Here is an 18435-nt window from a genome sequence, read left to right as displayed (position 1 = left end):
AGTGTACAGAATGTATGCAGTAACCAGGACTACAAAACCATATCTAGAGATTCCATACAGCAACACTGACAGGCTGACTATTATCAGTGGGTTAACAATAAATTCATTCCTCATTTCAATAGTAAGTACTTGTTTATGTCCCATAAAATAGCAATGAACAATAGTGGTCTAAAGAAAAAAGCCTTGTGGTAGTTTTCAAATAGGACCCTGTTGGCTACCACCATCAGACCAAAGTCTTTTATGGAAATTAGCCAAATGCAAATCCTTCATGCTATGTCAGTTTCTTTTTTTAGTTTGCAACCTTGAGGTCTACTTTCCTTTTGTGTTATTGGTTCACATACATAGGATCTGAAAGTAATGAGAGTTCTACCAGCTGGGTGTGTATGTGTATAAATATATATATAATGGGAACACACATATGGATGTAGCATGACTGGATGTTTAATAAGTTTGCTTTGCAATCACAGGATTACAAGTTCATTGCCCCAGGATGGCAGCTTGGTCAAGTGTCTTTTTCCATTGCCTCAGGTTAACCCAGGTGTTGTGACCAAAAGTTGGTAGATGTAACTATGGGAAGCTTGTCAGATAGATTTACTTGACTCGCTCTGTGTGTGTGTGTATACATATAATGATTTTGCTTAAGCATAGTGATGTTAATAATCAGTGGTTTGTACTCATTATACTTTAGAGTAAAGCATCAAGTGAACACAATAACAATTAATGAATGACAAAAGAACAGCAGTTTGATAATGACTTCCATTAGCTAACAGCTGTTTCTGCTATAAGAAGCAGTGCATTTAGAGCTGAGTGCTAGTGCAACATCTTAGTTTTTTTCAAAGTCATATCTTAAGCAAAAACAACTGTAAGCTAAAGAAGATGATTATATATCTTCTGTTTTTTATTATCCATTATTTGACACACACACATGCACACACAACAAAGAATGAACAGAAAACAAATTGTTGATAATTCAGATATGTCATTACATGTGTCTTAATCAATAATTTAATTTCTGATTACCACATTGGATGACCACATCAAATATCAACAATTTCTTTTCTGTTTCTTCTTTTAACCTTTCATAATATTTCTGTTGAAAAAGATACTGCTTTTATTTTAATTAATTTTGAAACTAATGAAGAATTTAGTAACATAATTTTGTCAGTTTGTAAGCTGGAGTTTGGAACATAAACTGACATGGAATTATGAGGGAAGGTTTTAATTTAGATCACTTAAAACAAGGAGTTTGTATCATAATGCTAGGAGCAATCACAGGTGGATTTTGTCCAATGCACTAATGAGTCTGTTAGCTCATCAGCCTAATAATAATAATAACAATAATGGTTTCAAATTTCGGTGCAGGTTCAGCAGTTTTTGAAGGAAGCGGGAAGCTCATTATATTGACACCAGACTGGTACCTATTTTATTGATCCCGGAAAAATGAAAGGCAAAGATGACCTTGGCAGCACTTGAATTCAGAAAGTAAAGCTAGAAAAAATGCTGCTAATAATAATAATAAGCTTTTATCTTTTATTTGTTCCAGTCATTAGATTGTGACCATGTTGGGGCACTGCCTTGAATTTTTAGTCAAATAAATTGACCCTAGTCCTTATTTTTTAACCCTAGTACTTACTGTATCAGTTCTTTTGCCAAACTGCTAAGTTATGGGGATGCAAACACACCAACACTGGTTGTCAAGCAGTGTTGGTGGTGGTGGTGGGGACAAACAGACACAAAGACCTACATACATAGATATATACATACATATATGACAGGCTTCTTTCAGTTTCCGTCTACAAAATCCAACCACAAGGCTTTGGTTGGCCCCTCTCCACACCACTGATGTTATCCAAGGGAAAAGCAAAGGCTGATACCGTTTGGCACCAGTGATGTCACAACTCATTTCTACAGCTGAGTGAACTGGAGCAATGTGAAATAAAGTGTCTTGCTCAAGAATACAACAAGCAGCCCGGTTTGGAAATTGAACTCACAACCTCATGATTGTAAGCTTCATGCTCTAACCACTGAGCCATACGCCTTCACTATAACACTATAATAATAATAATAATAAAGTATCAGAATAAATCAATTATAAAATAGCTACACACATATATATATATATATATTATATATATATATATATATATATATATATATATATATATATATATCTAGAACTGCTTATGTAGTTTTCTTTTTTCATTCATTGAATGAAAAATTTCTTCCAGATTAAATAAATCCAAGATAGAATCATTGCTTACACAACTTTATTTCTTGCTCTTCTAACAGAGATTCCCATCAAGAAGTTAGTGGAGGGAAAAGCTAATTAAATATTAAGTGGGATCAATTTAGAGAGGTTTATTATACTCCTCTATCAATTTCTTGTGGCAGTTAGGGTTAGTTAACAACAGATTAAAGACAGGCACAACTGAAAACTAATGAGTGAAGGCTGATACTCACTTGGTATGTCTACGTCTAAACCAGCACAGAGATGCAACGGAAATGAAACAGAAACGAAAATCAATTAGCAGCAGATGTGAAACTGTAAATTAAACTTTCTTGGAGTACAATGAAGAAACACTAAGTATATATGTAAAGAAATGAAGTAAGAAAGTGATGATTGCATTACAGAATGTTTTGCCACATTGAGAGAGGCTGACATTTACAGTATCCATTACTTTTAGTCAGTTCTGACATTATTCAGTGAATGTTATCCAATAGTAAAAGAACAACTAAGAGTTCTTCATTCTGCTAATACCATCTGCCATCTATGACACCAGCTACAGAAGAGTTCTAGTAAACAAGGGAAATTGCACAAAACTACTACAGACTAAAAGTACAATTCTAAAAAAACAACCAATCATATCTCTAGAAACCTTTCATTTTGTCATCTTTCTGAGTCTTGTTTTGACACCTTTATACTGCGCTAATGCAGTTGATAATCACATACCAGCACTTTTATCTTATGCTAATGCAGCATTTATCACATACCTGCACTATTATGCTGTGCTAATGCAACAGATATCACACACCTGTTTACACAATATCATGCATTATTCTTTCTATTTAACTGACCATCAAAAAAATGTCTCCTTTAGATTTTCCTCTAAAAGTCTTCAAGTCAAATATTCCTTAATATTTGGCTTTTGATAGTAACCACCTCCAAGGAACAAATACAGGGATTCTACAGCCAACTGTAAGGCTGCAGAGAACTCAAGGAACTTATAGCTTGACAACAAACCTGTATAACCCAGGGAAGATGGCGAAGTGTGACTGATGTGGAGTATTTTAGTGTGGTGATGGGAGTGTTTATTGAAAGTTGGTAACAGATACTGAAATATATACAAGTGTGTGTGTGTGCTTAGAAGCTGTGTTTAGAGAAGAGAAAGAAGAAAAAAAGCAATAAAAGTGTCAGATAGTTAGAAAGAGACATGCCAGATGGACCAATCAGTGAAGTCTGAGACTGTTTCAGCCTCTGTAGCTGCCAGAAAAATGACAGTAAAAGACATTACAGGGCCAACAAGGGAGCCACAACAAAGTGACACAAATAGCAAGAAACAGCAGCCAAGCTTCCCTTATATCACACCCAATAGTTTGAAGAAATATAAAAAAAAAACACATCAAACAATATACTTCTAGAAATACTGTCTGAAATAGGATGGGGTGGACATGGTTGGAATACTTTTGGCAACAGTTAACTTTGCCAGAGCTAATCTCAGACTAAAACAAGGATGTCACAGAATGAGTTGTCATAAAATATCTGTTAAGAAGTCTGAGTTGATTACTAAAATCAACTGTACATTAATTGAGATGCTAATTAATATAGAGATAATGGCTAGAAGAATGTAATAGAAAAAACCAACTGAGAGGTAATGCATGGAAGAGTCAATGCAGACATCATGATGAGCTGACTGAATTGTTAGTTTGATTAATGATAATTTCCTCTCTATGGATAACAGAATGGTTATGACTGAGCAGAAGGTTAAAAGACATGTGCCTCTTATACAATTACTTGGACATTCTTTCTCAAGAGACAAATTATACTTGTATCATCAAATCCTTTCTTGTTCTGAAAATGTCTTTTCATTGGATACAACAAATGCTACTCTCAAACAAGAAAGTTTCTTTTAAAAAAAATCATAAAATTCTAATTTTTCCCACAAAACATGTAGAATTAATCAGGTTTGTATAAAAAATTGTAATAGAATAATCTTTAGAGATGATGTTTTTCTTATGGGAGAGAGAGAGAAAGAGAGATCCACAGACAAAGGTGGATATTAAGCAATAACTAATTCAGTATATAATTATTAAATAGATTTAGATTGTTTAATCATCACTAATTATAAAAGTTTTCAGTTTGGTGATTTAATTTGTTTGTAGTGATAAATAAAATCTCAACAATAATGGATTTATTCATTCTTAATGTGTCCTGGCAGATTCAAATGTAAATATCTGATTGCTGTTGAGAACATCTTCTCCCTTTAGGCGATGTGTGTCCATATGACATGCAATTCATTGACTCAGTGGTATAAGGGGACTTCAAAACACTGTGGTGTTTCAAACTTGTTGAGTGCCTCCTCAGTTTGAAGCTACTCCGCTGGACTGATGAATCTAACAAGATCATAACAAGAGCATAAGCTATTGTTTATAGGAATCAGCAAGCAAATTATTTGCTGATGCATGCAGATGCCTAGCAAACTGAAATTATTTATGAGGTGAAAGTAGGACAATAAATGAATACTTAGTTTATTGTTTGGATTCTTGCTGGTCTACATGCAGCCCATGAATTATGAAGACTGATCAAACCTATGAAAACTAGACCAGCTAATTCAGTTTTTATAATTGTCTAACAATATCTTCCTCACAAGATACTCAAGATTTACTGTTAATTAAAATATAATTTAGATTTATTTAAACTAATTAAAACAATTCAAAGCAAATACAATAATAGTTAAATGACAATAAAAAGAGAGTAATGCTCACTGAATTTCTTGTTATTGAGTCCCAACAAAGTCTCCATGCTAACATCCAGCCGAGGGATGGTGAGACAACTGGAAGGCAGCATAATTTCACGCAAACTACCAAAATTGCACTCCTCTGGCAAGTGTTTGTAGCAGGTAGCATGAGCCTGTGGAAGGAAGCAAGAGACATACAGTTTTAGTATTAGATACGGATACGACTGAATATACAAATATAAACGAAGTCACATACACACAACAGCATACATTTGAGTGTTATATGAGGTATGACTGAATATACAAATATCATCATCATCATCATTAACATTTGTTCTCCATGCTGGCATGGGTTGGACAGTTTGACTGGGACTGGTAAGCTGTACCAGGCTTCAGTTTGGTTTGGTTTCTCTGGCTTGATGCCCTTTCTAATGTCATGCACTCCAAGAGTGTAGTGGGAGGCAAATTTCCTGACCACACAGCCACACTTTCACTTCATATAAAAACAACATATACACTGGTTATGTATATAAAATACAGAGGAGAAATAAAAAGTATTTAAAACAGAAAGAATTGAGATGTTGATGAGATTTGTTTTTCTGAAAAAGAATCATGTGAAGATATTGAGACATAAAAGATGCCAATGTACTTTACAGGTGAATGCATCAACTTATGAAGACTTAATTGGGAGCTGATGGAGGCTAGAAAAATGGGAAAGAAGGAATAAACATCTGCTATTGAGGTTTCTAGCACAAGTCAGTTGAAAAAACAAAACCTTCTGACATGAAAATAATAATAATGATAATAATAATAATCATTATTATTATATATTACTTCTAATCTAGGCACAAGGCCTGACATTTTGGGAGAGGGGTTAGTAGGTTAAATCAGTCCTGGTATTTAGCTGGTACTTTATTTTATCAGCATAGAAAGGATGGAGGGCAAAGTTTACCTCAGTGGAATTCAAACTTGAAATTTAAAGAATCATAATAAATGCTGCAAAGCATTTTTTCTGTGATTCTAACAATTCTGTCAGTTTACTGCTCTCATCATCATCATCATCATAATAATCCTTAAAGCTCGGTCTTGTAAGACAGCGAGCTAGCAAAAACGTTAGCACACCAGGCGAAATGCTTTGACGCATTTCGTCTGTCTTTACATTTTGAGTTCAAATTCTGCTGAGGTTGACTTTGCCTTTCATCCTTTCATGGTCGATAAATTAAGTACCAGTTGTGTACTGGGGTTGATCGAATCGACTGGCCCTTTCCCCCAAAATTTTGGGCCTTGTGCCTAGAGTAGAAAAGAATAATAATCTTTCTGCAGAGCAAACCCCTTCTGTATGAGCAAACTCCAGAAGGCATCACTGAGAATGAGATTTGCAAAATCCTGTGGGATGCAATGATCCAGTGTGATCACTTGACCAGATATTGGAAACCAGACATTGTTGTGGTGAATAAAAAAGAAAGATGTATGATAATTGACATAGCATACCCCAGTGACAACAGGATCAAAGTGAAAGATTAAAAAAAAAAAAAACAACTATGACAATTTGAAATGGGAAATAGGAGGTTGTAGTCGATGAGGAGAGTAGGAGTGATACCAATAGTAATTGGTGCACTTAGAAATATGAACACTCAACGACCAGCATGGCTGAAGAAGATTGGTGCAAGTGTGAAGGTAGAACACCTACAAAAATCCGCATTGCTTGGAACTGCAAGAATTCTTTGCAGGGTTCTTGAAGCATGACCAGTAAACAATTGTTACCTTAGTCTGCTGGCTGTGGACAGCTGACACTTTCCATCAGATCCAGCAAAATAAGCTGAGAGTTTTCATATAATAATAATAATGAGAAAAATGGTGATGATAATGATAATAATAATAATAACTCTTCCTAAGTTTGGCACAAGGCCAGCTATATTTTTTTTTAAGGAAAGAGGGAAGCCTAATCAACCCCAGTGTTCAACTGATGTTTATTTTACTGAATTCAAAAGGATGAAAAATAAAGCTGACCTTGGCAACATTTGAACTCAGAATGTAAAGAGCCAGAAGAAATGTCCCTAACCATTCTGTCCAGTGTGCTAACAACTCTGCCAGCTCACCTGATTGCTATTATTGTTACGAAGGTGATGGATAAAGTAACATAATAAGGAAAGGCTACAAGAAGTATGGTCTGCATAATATTCAAAATGTTATAAAGTTCACAGAGAGGAGGACAACCACTTCAGGCAGTCAAGGAACCTTATAAGTATATGCTGAAAGTAAGTCCATTCTTGCAGACCATTGTTAATATTCTTATCCACACCCCCAGCAAATTCATTGGAAGGTAGCACCTTCCTCTTTACCATCTGCTCCAAGTAATACTTGAAATTGATGAGGGTTTAATTGAAGAAGAACTTTTGAAGTTTTTATGCTTTCATACAATCTTTTCCACCAGGTCACAGGTAGAAGAAGGCAACCTGAAATTTCTGCATAAAAGAAGACAGTAGGGTAGTACCCACAATGGACTCAGATAACAACCAGATAATCCAACATACAACAACCACCATACAGTGCAATTCCACAGATCATCAGTACCTGAATGCTCAATGAGTAGATGCAGGATGGTTTTGTCACCTCCTGCAGACTTTGGACAGGACCAGCAGATACTATATCTGTAGAGTTTATTCCAAACTGGCAATCATCATACCTAGCATTACTATCAGACTAGGTAGCACCCTTGATCCGAGGCTGGAAGTTGCCCTTGACCCAAGGCTGAGAACCCTCTGGAAAAGGAATTTCAGTTGATTTCCTTGTAGGCATTCAGACTCTCCTTGAAAACATTGCTTTTGTTCATCACTAACCCTCTTACAAGAGGCCATGTTATTTGCCTGGTTGAAAACTGATGCCAGGTGCCTAATTTTGGTCTTTGCTTGAACAAGAGTTACAGCTCTGTCAAAGAGATGAACTGCAGGAAAACATTCCTCACAAACAATGATTACACCATCTTGTTATCCAGGAGTTTCTGTAGATGTCACAATTTCAGCTTACACTAATAAAAAGGATTTCTAATATAGACACATAAATGCTGTATAGATGAGTGGTTAAGAAATTTGCTTCACAATCACGTGGCCTTCAGGTTCAATTTCACTGTATAGCACTTTGGGTTAGAGTCTTCTGCTATAGTCTTAGGCTGACCAAAACCTTGTGAGTGAATTTGGTAGATGAAAACTGAAGGAAGCTGGTCATCGTGATGCATCATGTAAGATCCATTTTCCATGCTTTCAGGGGTTAAACACTTTAGCATGATCTAGTAAGTTCCAGTGTTGTGTTCAGCTCCAATGTCAGCTTTGGCATGAGTTCTACTGCTGGATACCCTTTCTAATGCCAACCACTAGGGTGTACTGAGTTTGTCTTTTGACACTAGTAAGGTTGCCAAGTAACTTGCAGGATGAGAAAAGAAGAGGAAAAGCCCTCTTGATTAAATGTGTGACTTGGGGTAGTATTTGAGAGGGGTGTGGTTTTATGTCAGGTGTTGAGAAGCTAAAGAATGATCTGAGGGACCAGAACAGGTGTCTTACTACAGAGGAAATACATGGTTACCCTATATTGTATAAGGGTCAGTGTTGGTGTCACGTAAAAAGTACTCCGTCCATTCTGTGGGGTGGTTGGTGTTAGGAAGGACATCTAGCCATAGAAACCATGCCAAAACAGACACAGTAGCCTGGTGTAGTCTTCTATCTGGCCGGCCTATGTCAAACTGTCCAACCCATGCCATCATGGAAGGCAGACATTAAAACGATGACGATGATATATATACTTACATATAGATACATATGCACACACCTGTGTATGTGTATGTATGTGTATGTTTGCAGGGATATGTATACATTTGTCTCCAAGTTGTGACATGATGCAATAGTTCTAAGTGAACAGCATCATCACACAAGCAGAATTATTTTGATTCTAATTTTCTGAGGAAACATGTCTAGCCATGGGAAGTTGTATCTTGCTTGGAGACAGGTGAGGATTGGTGACAAGAATTGCATTAAGACCACAGAAAGGTGCCTCAATGAATTCCATCTGACCCATGCATGCATGGAAAAGTGGACATTAAAACAGTAATGATGACACAAGATCACAAATTTTTGCTTTATTGAGTTGGAAGAATGAAAGGTAAATTTGAATTAGGTGGGATTTGAACTCAGAACATAAAGAGATGCAGCTAAATACTGAAAAGTATTTTATTTGTCTCACTCTACCAACTCCACCAATCTTATAATAACAACAAAAACAACATAAGATGTAAGATTAAAAATTAAAAAAACCCAACATATTTGTTGATTCGACAACACCATGACGTAATACAACATTATAATAACAAAATTCTTTGAGAAAGGATTAGTTAAATTCCAGAATATTCTACAACTATTTCTTGTCTCCTACTTCACCAAGAGTCAATACAATTACACAATAAGGAAACCACTAGCAAGTCATTTGATCTACTAGGAATAGCAGCCAAATCTACCTTAAAGCACATGCTATTTTCTTTAAAGAGGAAGGAAGGATACATTAAATGATATAGTTCTAGATATTCAAGCAAACAAAATGGTCATGGCTGGAATATCTTTGATGATAGATTCACTTGATCAACAACTCAAATCAGATTAAGGAAATAGGATCACTAAATAGGATCAGAGAAGGGTTAATACGGATTAATTTATCACCCACGCTACCACCACAAGTAGTTCTCTAAACAAGCACTTAGGTCATGCCATATGGCCAAGTGTTGCATGTATACAGACATGCATTTCTGGATGTGCTGATGCATATTTAAGTATAATATGGCTGTGAGTGCATGGTTGAATGCATCCTTTTACTCTTTTACTTGTTTCAGTCAATCGACTGTGGCCATGCTGGAGCACTACCTTTAGTTGAACAAATCGACCCGGCGTTGATCGGGTTTGTTTTGACCCTTTAGAAGTGGAATTTTTGAAAAGTAAAAATTTTGCATTATGTAGCTTGTTATTCTCTTTAAGTGAACATTTTTCTGGTTGAAATACACCGAAAAATGGCGACACAGCAGTCAAACAAACGTAAAAAATAGGGATTTTCATAGAAAAAAAATCATCTTTTTTGATGTAAATAATTTTTGGTGTTAACATAGTCCGATTTGAATTTTTTCTTACGGAAGGAAGAGCAAGCCTTTTTTTTTTTTTACCATACTCTCAATTTTGGTCAACTTGTGCCACAGGGTCTCGGAGGAGATAGTGTTAGTTGAAGGCTACCAAACCTGCCATACACAGACAACTTCAGCTTTATATATATATATATATATATATATATATATATATATATATATATATACATATACATATATATACATATATATACGCACACACACGATTGGCTTCTTTTCAGTTTCTATCTACCAAATCCACTCACAAGGCTTTGGTTGACCCGATGCCATAGTAGAAGACGCTTGCCCAAAGTATATTCTTTTATTCAGTTTACTTGTTTCAGTCAATTGACTGTGACCATGCTGGAGCACCATTCTGAAGTGTTTTTAGTTAATCAAATCAACACCAGCCCTTATTTTTATGTCTTGTGCCATAGGCTTACACTAATTGATACATGGCGAGAGAAACACACACACACACACACACACACACAAGTGTCCACAGTTTCCATTGACCAAATTCCCTCATGAGGCATTGGTTGACTTGGGGTTATAGCAGAAAACACTTGCCCAAAGGGCCACAATGTGGGATAATACCTGAAACCATATGGTTACATATGGAAACTTCTTCACCATACAGGTCACACACATACATGTGTATGTTCGAAAACTTGTATGACTGCAAGTTTTCAAAGTGTTTAGAGGTTTGCGGAAAAAATGTACGATACTCTTCCCCACCTCTACCCACTTTGTAAGTGGATTCAGGAAATGGAAACTGAAAGAAGCCCACTATGTGTGTGTGTGTGAGAGAGAGAGAGAAAGAGACAGTTAGAGTCCCCTTGCTTGTTGTAAATGAATGTCACCTTCATACAAGCAGTGCCCTTTGTTTTCAAACATCAAAGAAAACAGGTTCAGTCATGGGGAAATATTACTTTGTTAGGAAACTGATGAGGGTTGGTTGCTGGTTGCAAGGAGAACATCCAGCCATAGAAAATCTGCCTCAACAAATTCTATTCAACCCAAGCAAGCAGAGAAAATTGGACATTTAAAAACGATGATGATGAATATCTAGGGTCATTGCTCATTAATGAGGGTAAATCATGTAAAGAATTTGGTGAAATCTCATAGTGTTACTGGATGTGATAGTGAGATTTCTGGTGCAACTTTGATATAAATAGGAATACTTGAATAGGAGTAATTTCTGGTGGATTTGTAATATGGGACCAATGGGATGATTACTTAATATGGGGCATGATGTGGGGGTTAGATGGGTTGGTATGAAAAATCAACAGCCACTGGGACTAGCCACAATGGCCACTGATGAAACTAGGACAGACTACATTGGTCACCACATGTGAAGTAAACTGCAGACATGGTGATGGTAATCCATCCATTCAACTTGCCCACCCACTATTGCTGGAAGGGTCATGGGGATAGAGTCTTCAGGCACCTTCTCCATAGGGTCCTGTCAGAAGCAACTGTCATTACACTTTGTGAATGGATTCTCAAGTGACTAACTTGAGACTATCAATATTACCCAACCATCTTGTTCTTGATCTACTCCCAGGACATTTCCTGCCAGTTGGATCCGTTTGAAGAATCTATCTTGTGATTCTTTCTGGTGTAGTTTGTAGTACCGGAGCTGTGACCTCTCAATGCAGAAGAGTAACAGTTCAACATGACTGACTTAGAACATTAGAGTGAACATTAGAATAATTAACCCAAAGTTGCAATATTACTCACCCTTTTTAAGTAAAGGGTTTTTTTTTTAATGCGAAAAATTGCCCTGTTATCGATTATATAAAAAATCAAACTACACTGAATTGAAAACATGAAAAATCAAAATGAGCCCCATTAATATGTAGATATATATTTAATGCTATAATGTCCTAATTAGTCCATTGTCTTAGTTGGTCATGCTTGGAAATCCAGCCGGAAAGTGTAAGTTGCTTCTGAAAGGTCTCTATGAAGAGAAGCCTGAGAATTCTCTCACAAAGAGCAGATGGAAGATAGATGGATGTCCTAATTATTAAAGATATATCTATTAAAATTAAAGCATTTAAAGAGTCAATAATCTATGGAAAAGGAAGGAAACAACAAAATTCAAACATTTCTTTCAAAAATAGCAGAAATATCAGATGTCTGATCAATTAGTTTGTGTATTGATTAATTTATATTGAACAAGATAGACACTGATTAGACCTGGCTCATTTGTATGAAATACTCTCCAATTTTCTTTACCAGCTGGTCACAGGCCAAACTCTGAATAGAGTGTAGCAAGTGTATAAATAATTTGAATAATGTAAAAAATTGTGGTTTCTCTGTTGCAAGTTTCTGGAAACACAAGGAAAGAATTCTAAAATTTTAGTACATTCAAACTATTCATCATTATAATCTTGTAATAACAAATCCCATAAAATATTTGATCAGATTTGAAATCAGAACACATGCCTAGATGATTATACTCCTCGAAATATTCTTATCCAAAACAAACAAAAATATACTAATCATTTTTTATTACTGTTTTTTTTTTCTGATTACATAGCATTTTCCTAATTATAATTTTTTTCTTTTGCTAGAATTCTTCAGAAATAGATAACAACAATAGTGCATGGTTGTGTGATTAAGAAGCTTGCATCCCAATCATGTGATCCAGTGTTTAGTACTACTGTGTGGTACCTTGGGAAAATGTCTTTCCCTATAACCCTGAGTCAAACAAAACCTTGTGAGAAGATTTGATAGATGGAAACTGAAAGAATTCTGTTGTTTGTATAAATGTATATGAGTGTCTGTGTATCATCATCATCATCATCATTGTTGTTTAACATCTGCTTTCCATGCTGGCATGGGTTGGATAGTTTGACTGAGGACTGGTGAGCCAGAAGGCTGCACCAGGCTCAATCTGATCTGGGAAAGTTTCTACAGCTGGATGTCCTTCCTAACGCCAACCATTCTGAGAGTGTAGTGGGTGGTTTTATGTGCAACCGGCATGAGGGCCAGTCAGGCAGTTCTGACAATGACCACGCTCAAAAGGTGTTTTTTATGTGCTACCTGCACGGAAGCCAGTCTGGCGGCACTGGCAATGACCATGCTTGAATGTTGTTTTCCACGTGCCACTGGCACATGTTCCAGTAAGGTGACACTGGCAATGATCATGCTTGGATGGTGCTTTTTATATGCTATCAGCATTGGAGCCAATCCGTAGCCCTGGCAATGGTCACATTCAGATGTGCTTTTAACGTTCCACTGACATGAGTACTAATCAGGTGGTACTGTCATCGGCCACGTCAGTGATTTTGATTTGATTTCATTTGCCTCAACAGGTTTATATCTATCAAAGAGAGTAGTATAAATACAGATTCAGAGAACCATGTGGCTATTACAGTAAGCTCTCCATTTGGAATCAGCCACCAGTCAACCTGTGTAAATAAAAACCCAGAAAATTCAAGTGATAAATTTTTCAAGGAGGAGTAAAGAAAACATCAAGTCAAGAGGTGAGAGAGGTAAAAGTAGATTTTACAACATGACTTCCATGTGATTACAGCTGTTTTGTAACCTTTTTTTTATGTAGTATTAATTTCAGTATACAAAAATTATACATAAACGTTTGCATCAATATGCATGCTCAGCATTATATAATACAATTGAATCGTAGATGTAACCATCATGTTCCCATGATCCGGTCAGTTAGCTTTATTTATTTGCATTAATTTATTAATATACAATTGTACTGTATAATGCAAAGCACACATATTGATGCAAACATCTACGTATATGTTCTGCATACTGAAAATAATATGAAAAAGTTATGAAACAGCTGTAATTACATGGAAGTCAAATGGGGGGGGGGAGAATCAATCTATTTTCATCTTTCACACCACCTGACTCTATGATTTATATATGCGTGTGTATGTGTGTGTGTGTGTTTGGGCATGTGTGCATATGTACTCTTATTTAGACAGTAAATGATGATGATCATCATCATTATACAAGTGAGGATCTTTGTTTTCAGTATTCTGCAAGAAATACGTCTAGTTGAGGGAGAATATTACCTTGTTCGCAAACAGATGAATGGTTGGTGACAAGAAGGGTGTCTGACAGATCCATGCAAGTATGGAAAAATGGACATTAACGATGAGTATTTGTTTGTTTACACAACTGAAATCCTACATGTGAAATTAATGCTTAGGTGGCTGAGTATTCCACAGACATATATACTCTTAACACAATTCTCAAGACAAATCAGTGAATTGCAATGTGACAAGGCCAAAATCTTTGGATCTCAATCAAGAGAGAAAGAAGATTTGACTCCAGGACTGGATGAGTACTTTATTTAACAGCTCCAGAAGGATTAAAGACAAAGTTAATCTTAGCAGGATTTGAAGAGCATATTAAGTGACATTCTAATTAATGATGCTTCCAATATTAACTCATGCTGTTCTATATTTTTCGAGATGAGGAATTCTTTAACATTATTTATATTTACATTGGACAAATTTGTGTCCTCATCTTGTTTGTTGTTACCACAACATTTCGGCTGATTTACTCTCCAGCCTTCATCAGGTGTCCTGGTAGAATTTTGAACCCAACCCTGGGTTCTCATTCCTAAGGTACTTTTTTTTGCTGATGTTATTATTATTATTACTATTATTATTATTATTATTATTTATTCAATGCCACCTGATGAAGGCTGGAGAGTAAATCAGCCGAAATGTTGTGGTAACAACAAACAAGATGAGGACACATATCCATCCAATGTAAATAATGTACAATATTAACTGGTTGGCAACCAAAAATATTTGCTTTAGTGTCACCACACATGACTGAGAGAGCGAAAAAGAGACAGAGAGAGAGAGTACAGTGGCAATGTGACCTGAGTAGATTAAACAACTACAGTTGAACTGCAGAAGTCAAACAGTGCAGTACAGTGTGTGTGTGTGTGAGTGCACATCAGTGATCATCACAGTTAAAGGGATGGAAGATGTGATTTGAACAGAATTTAGGAAACTATTTTTTATATGAATCATTCATCCAATTTTTCCCACTTGAAAAAAAAGGGATTATCTGTTACTAACATCTCTATTCTGTTATCTGCAGATTATAAAATGTATCTGCCACAGATCCCTATGTTGAAGTTTTACCTCTGAAATACAAAACTTCTCCCTAAATAGGTTTAAATTTTAAATATTTACCTCCTACCCACAAGAAGAAAAAAATTTCATATTACATCATGTCTCATTAATTTAATACTAATGAGATGAGCTAAAAGAGGAACTTCTACACGGTCTGGTGGTCTGCTAGAAAGTCAACCAAATTTCCCTCAATTCACATGCCACAGTCATAAGAAAAGGAAGGATACATTGGATCTACAGGATGGTTATGGCTGGAATCTCTGATCATAATCTGTTGAATCAGAGATTAACCAGCAACAAAAAGCAAAATTATCAACTTCAGTGCCAGAGTCCAAATCAAGTCCATAAACATTCTCTGTTATTCATTATCCTTATTTTACATGTTTTTACCATGTTTACATGGGCTGCATGGGTCTGCTCTTGCACAGCGTGCCACCACTTTTGGGTCCTCCTCCTCATAATGATGAGGTTTAGTCTCTTGAGATCAGCTTTCATTACTTCTTCCAATGTTCTTTCTCAGTCTACTTCTGTTTGGTCCATCTGGTACTTAATTGCACAACTGTCACCCTTAAAATGCATCAAATATTCTGCACAGCAGGCTATCAAATGATTTCTTTCCAGGCTATGTCCTCTGCATATAATGTCACAGTTTCACTCCAATGGAACATTGCACTTTGTGCACAAGCATTTTATAAAATATAATTATTAGTGATGTGCTGTAGACATTCAATGAATTAGACTCTCACATGCTTATAGCCTTGTGTGAATGCAATCAACTATCATTAAGATCTCTTTCTACCTAAGCATAGCTTCAGGTGTTGGACAGGTATATATATATATATTCAGCTCTCTTCATCAAGTCATATGACCCCAGGCAGAGAGTACCTTTCACAGGAAGTTTGCAGTTCAAAGTAGTGTTTGCAAACTTGTCAGGAATGGAGCTGCCAAGAACTCCATTTGCAATTGTGGTACCCATTTAGTTTGTGTGTTCTACATTTCTTGACAATTCCAATTGGAATTCATCAATTTTTTTGTGCTCCTTGTTTGCTACACTATGTTCATCTGGGATGACTACGTCCATAATGTAACACTTCCATATCTCTTTCCCAACTAGAACAATGTCAGGTCAATGGTGCTCTATCACTCCATTGCTTTGTATTTTAAAACCTCACAAGACTTTTGCATGTCCATTTTCTTACCCTCTGTTAGGTACATGAAGGTACATTTCTGGGTCTGCCTCATTTTACCAGGCACCAATGTAGATGTAGATATTTTATCATGATGCTTTTTTATAGCCTCTCTGTGTGAGAATTTTACAGCAACTTATAATATGGGTCACAATTTTAAATTCCTCCCTATATAACCTACTTATGTCCAACTCTGTCTAGGTATATATATTTTGTCAAAGAGTTTGGTCCTGGGCAGCAAGTATTAGACTCTCAGTTTCTTATTTCAAGTCAATCTTTCCATGACCAATTTTCTCTTTAGTGATTTGTGTGCATGTGTTTCTTCTTCTCCTCCTCCCCCTTCTTATTAGCAGCAGTAGTAGTGGTAGTACAAAAGTAGAGTAGAGAAATGGGATACATACAGAGATATAAACAGGATATAGAAAGTAGGTATTCAATCGTTTATTATGAGTGAACTGTTCATTTCTCTATTTCTTTTTTAGGATAAGAATTCTATGATTCTGTGTTCATTTGAACTAATTCTTTCTATAATAAAATAATTATTTCTAATTTCAGAAATTTATTAAATGGCTAGAAATTTGACCAACAATGAAAAAAAAGTGGATCATCAAGCAGGAATGGTTAGATACAAATGGACTGAAGAATTTCAAAGACCAGCTCCATCAAGATTAGCAGTTTACAGAATATGCAACAAATTTGAGAAGATTGGGTCCATCTGCAATGCACAGAAAAGTGGTTGACCAGTCAGTGTTACAACTGAAGAAAACGAAACGCTTGTGGCTCAAGTGTTCACTGAAAGACCCCCATGAACCAAAAAAAGAGCGATTCCAATGAACTAGGCATCTCCTGCAGGTCCCCTAGTTGACTTATGAATCACTTAAATTTTAAAATGTATTGGCCTAGATTACTGCCTGGTTTATTAAAGGATGATGATCCTGATTGCTGTCAGCAGTACTGCAAGATAGTCTTGAGTGAAGATAGGGAAGGTGTTGGGATTCTTCAAAGAATTATATGGTTCAAATGAAGCCAATTTTAAGCTGTCAGAAATGTTAGCATACCGAGTGAAATGCTTAGCGGTATTTTGTCTGCCTTTACGTTCTGAATTCAAATTCCATGCAAGAGGGTCATAGGACCTGTGTTCTTTGGCAAAATCATTAACCAAGACCTTTATCTTAAGACGCTAAAGGAAACAGTCATTCCTGAATTGAAGCAGCAACAAGACAATGATGACTTATTTCCGATAAGATGGGGCCCTTCACACTATGCTCTAGTGGTTCACGAGTACCTGAGCAAAGAGATGAGAAACAAATGGATTGGCCAATGAGGCCCAATTGATTGGCCACCAAGATCACCAGGCCTCATCCCCACACACTTTTTCTCTTGGGATGTTGTCACAGACAAAGTGTTTTTAAAAAGCTATGCATTGTTGATGCCATGATTGAATTCATTGAAGAGGCTTGCCAAGAAATTAATGCAAACAAAGAACTGTGTACAAAGACACGCTTAAGTGTTGAGAGTCGACTTCAAGAGTGCCTAGGCATGAAAGGCAATCATTTTCAGCACTTGGGAGACTGAAATAACATGTTAAAGAACATAGAATCATAGAATTCTTAACCTAAAAAGGGAATACAGAAATGAAAAGAACATTCCACTCATACTAAGCAATCCTGCCCCTGTAAAACATTTTGCTAGAGCAAAATGTTATGTCACATGTCATCCTGCATGTACAATGTTCAAATCCCAATAGGGTCAAATATGCTTTTCTTTCTTCAAAGGTTAATACAGTACTAGTCACACTGATTCAAATCAAAAATAGTCTCCCACAAAATGTATATACGTCAACACCATCATCATCTTTAATTTTACATCTGCTCTCCATGCTGGTATGGGTTGGACACATTGACAGTTCTTATTCAGAGTTACTGCACACTAACCTGTCAGTGGAGCACCAGATTTTGTTGTACATTACATTTTCACACAGTTTCCACAGCTTGAAGGCCTTCCTA

General features: G+C 36.2%; 1 protein-coding gene across 4 annotated transcripts in view; it reads right to left on the bottom strand.

Moving 5' to 3' along the window:
• LOC115215592 (diacylglycerol kinase theta) overlaps positions 1-18435 on the bottom strand; it is a 250869-nt gene that overhangs the window by 83514 nt on the left and 148920 nt on the right. For 3 of the 4 annotated variants that reach the window (XM_029784808.2, XM_036505853.1, XM_036505854.1), the window contains exons 6-7: positions 4984-5128; positions 2461-2475 (exon numbers count right to left, since the gene is read on the bottom strand). In XM_029784808.2, the coding sequence (XP_029640668.1) occupies positions 2461-2475; positions 4984-5128 (160 nt within the window). The remainder of the gene's footprint in view (positions 1-2460; positions 2476-4983; positions 5129-18435) is intronic. The other variant, XM_029784809.2, reaches the window with a different exon arrangement.

The sequence above is a fragment of the Octopus sinensis genome, linkage group LG9 (genome assembly GCF_006345805.1).
Source record: "Octopus sinensis linkage group LG9, ASM634580v1, whole genome shotgun sequence".
NCBI classification, from domain to species: Eukaryota; Metazoa; Mollusca; class Cephalopoda; order Octopoda; family Octopodidae; genus Octopus; species Octopus sinensis.
The sequence above is the reverse complement of the archived record's forward strand: the minus strand, read 5'-3'. Positions and strand labels throughout refer to the sequence as shown.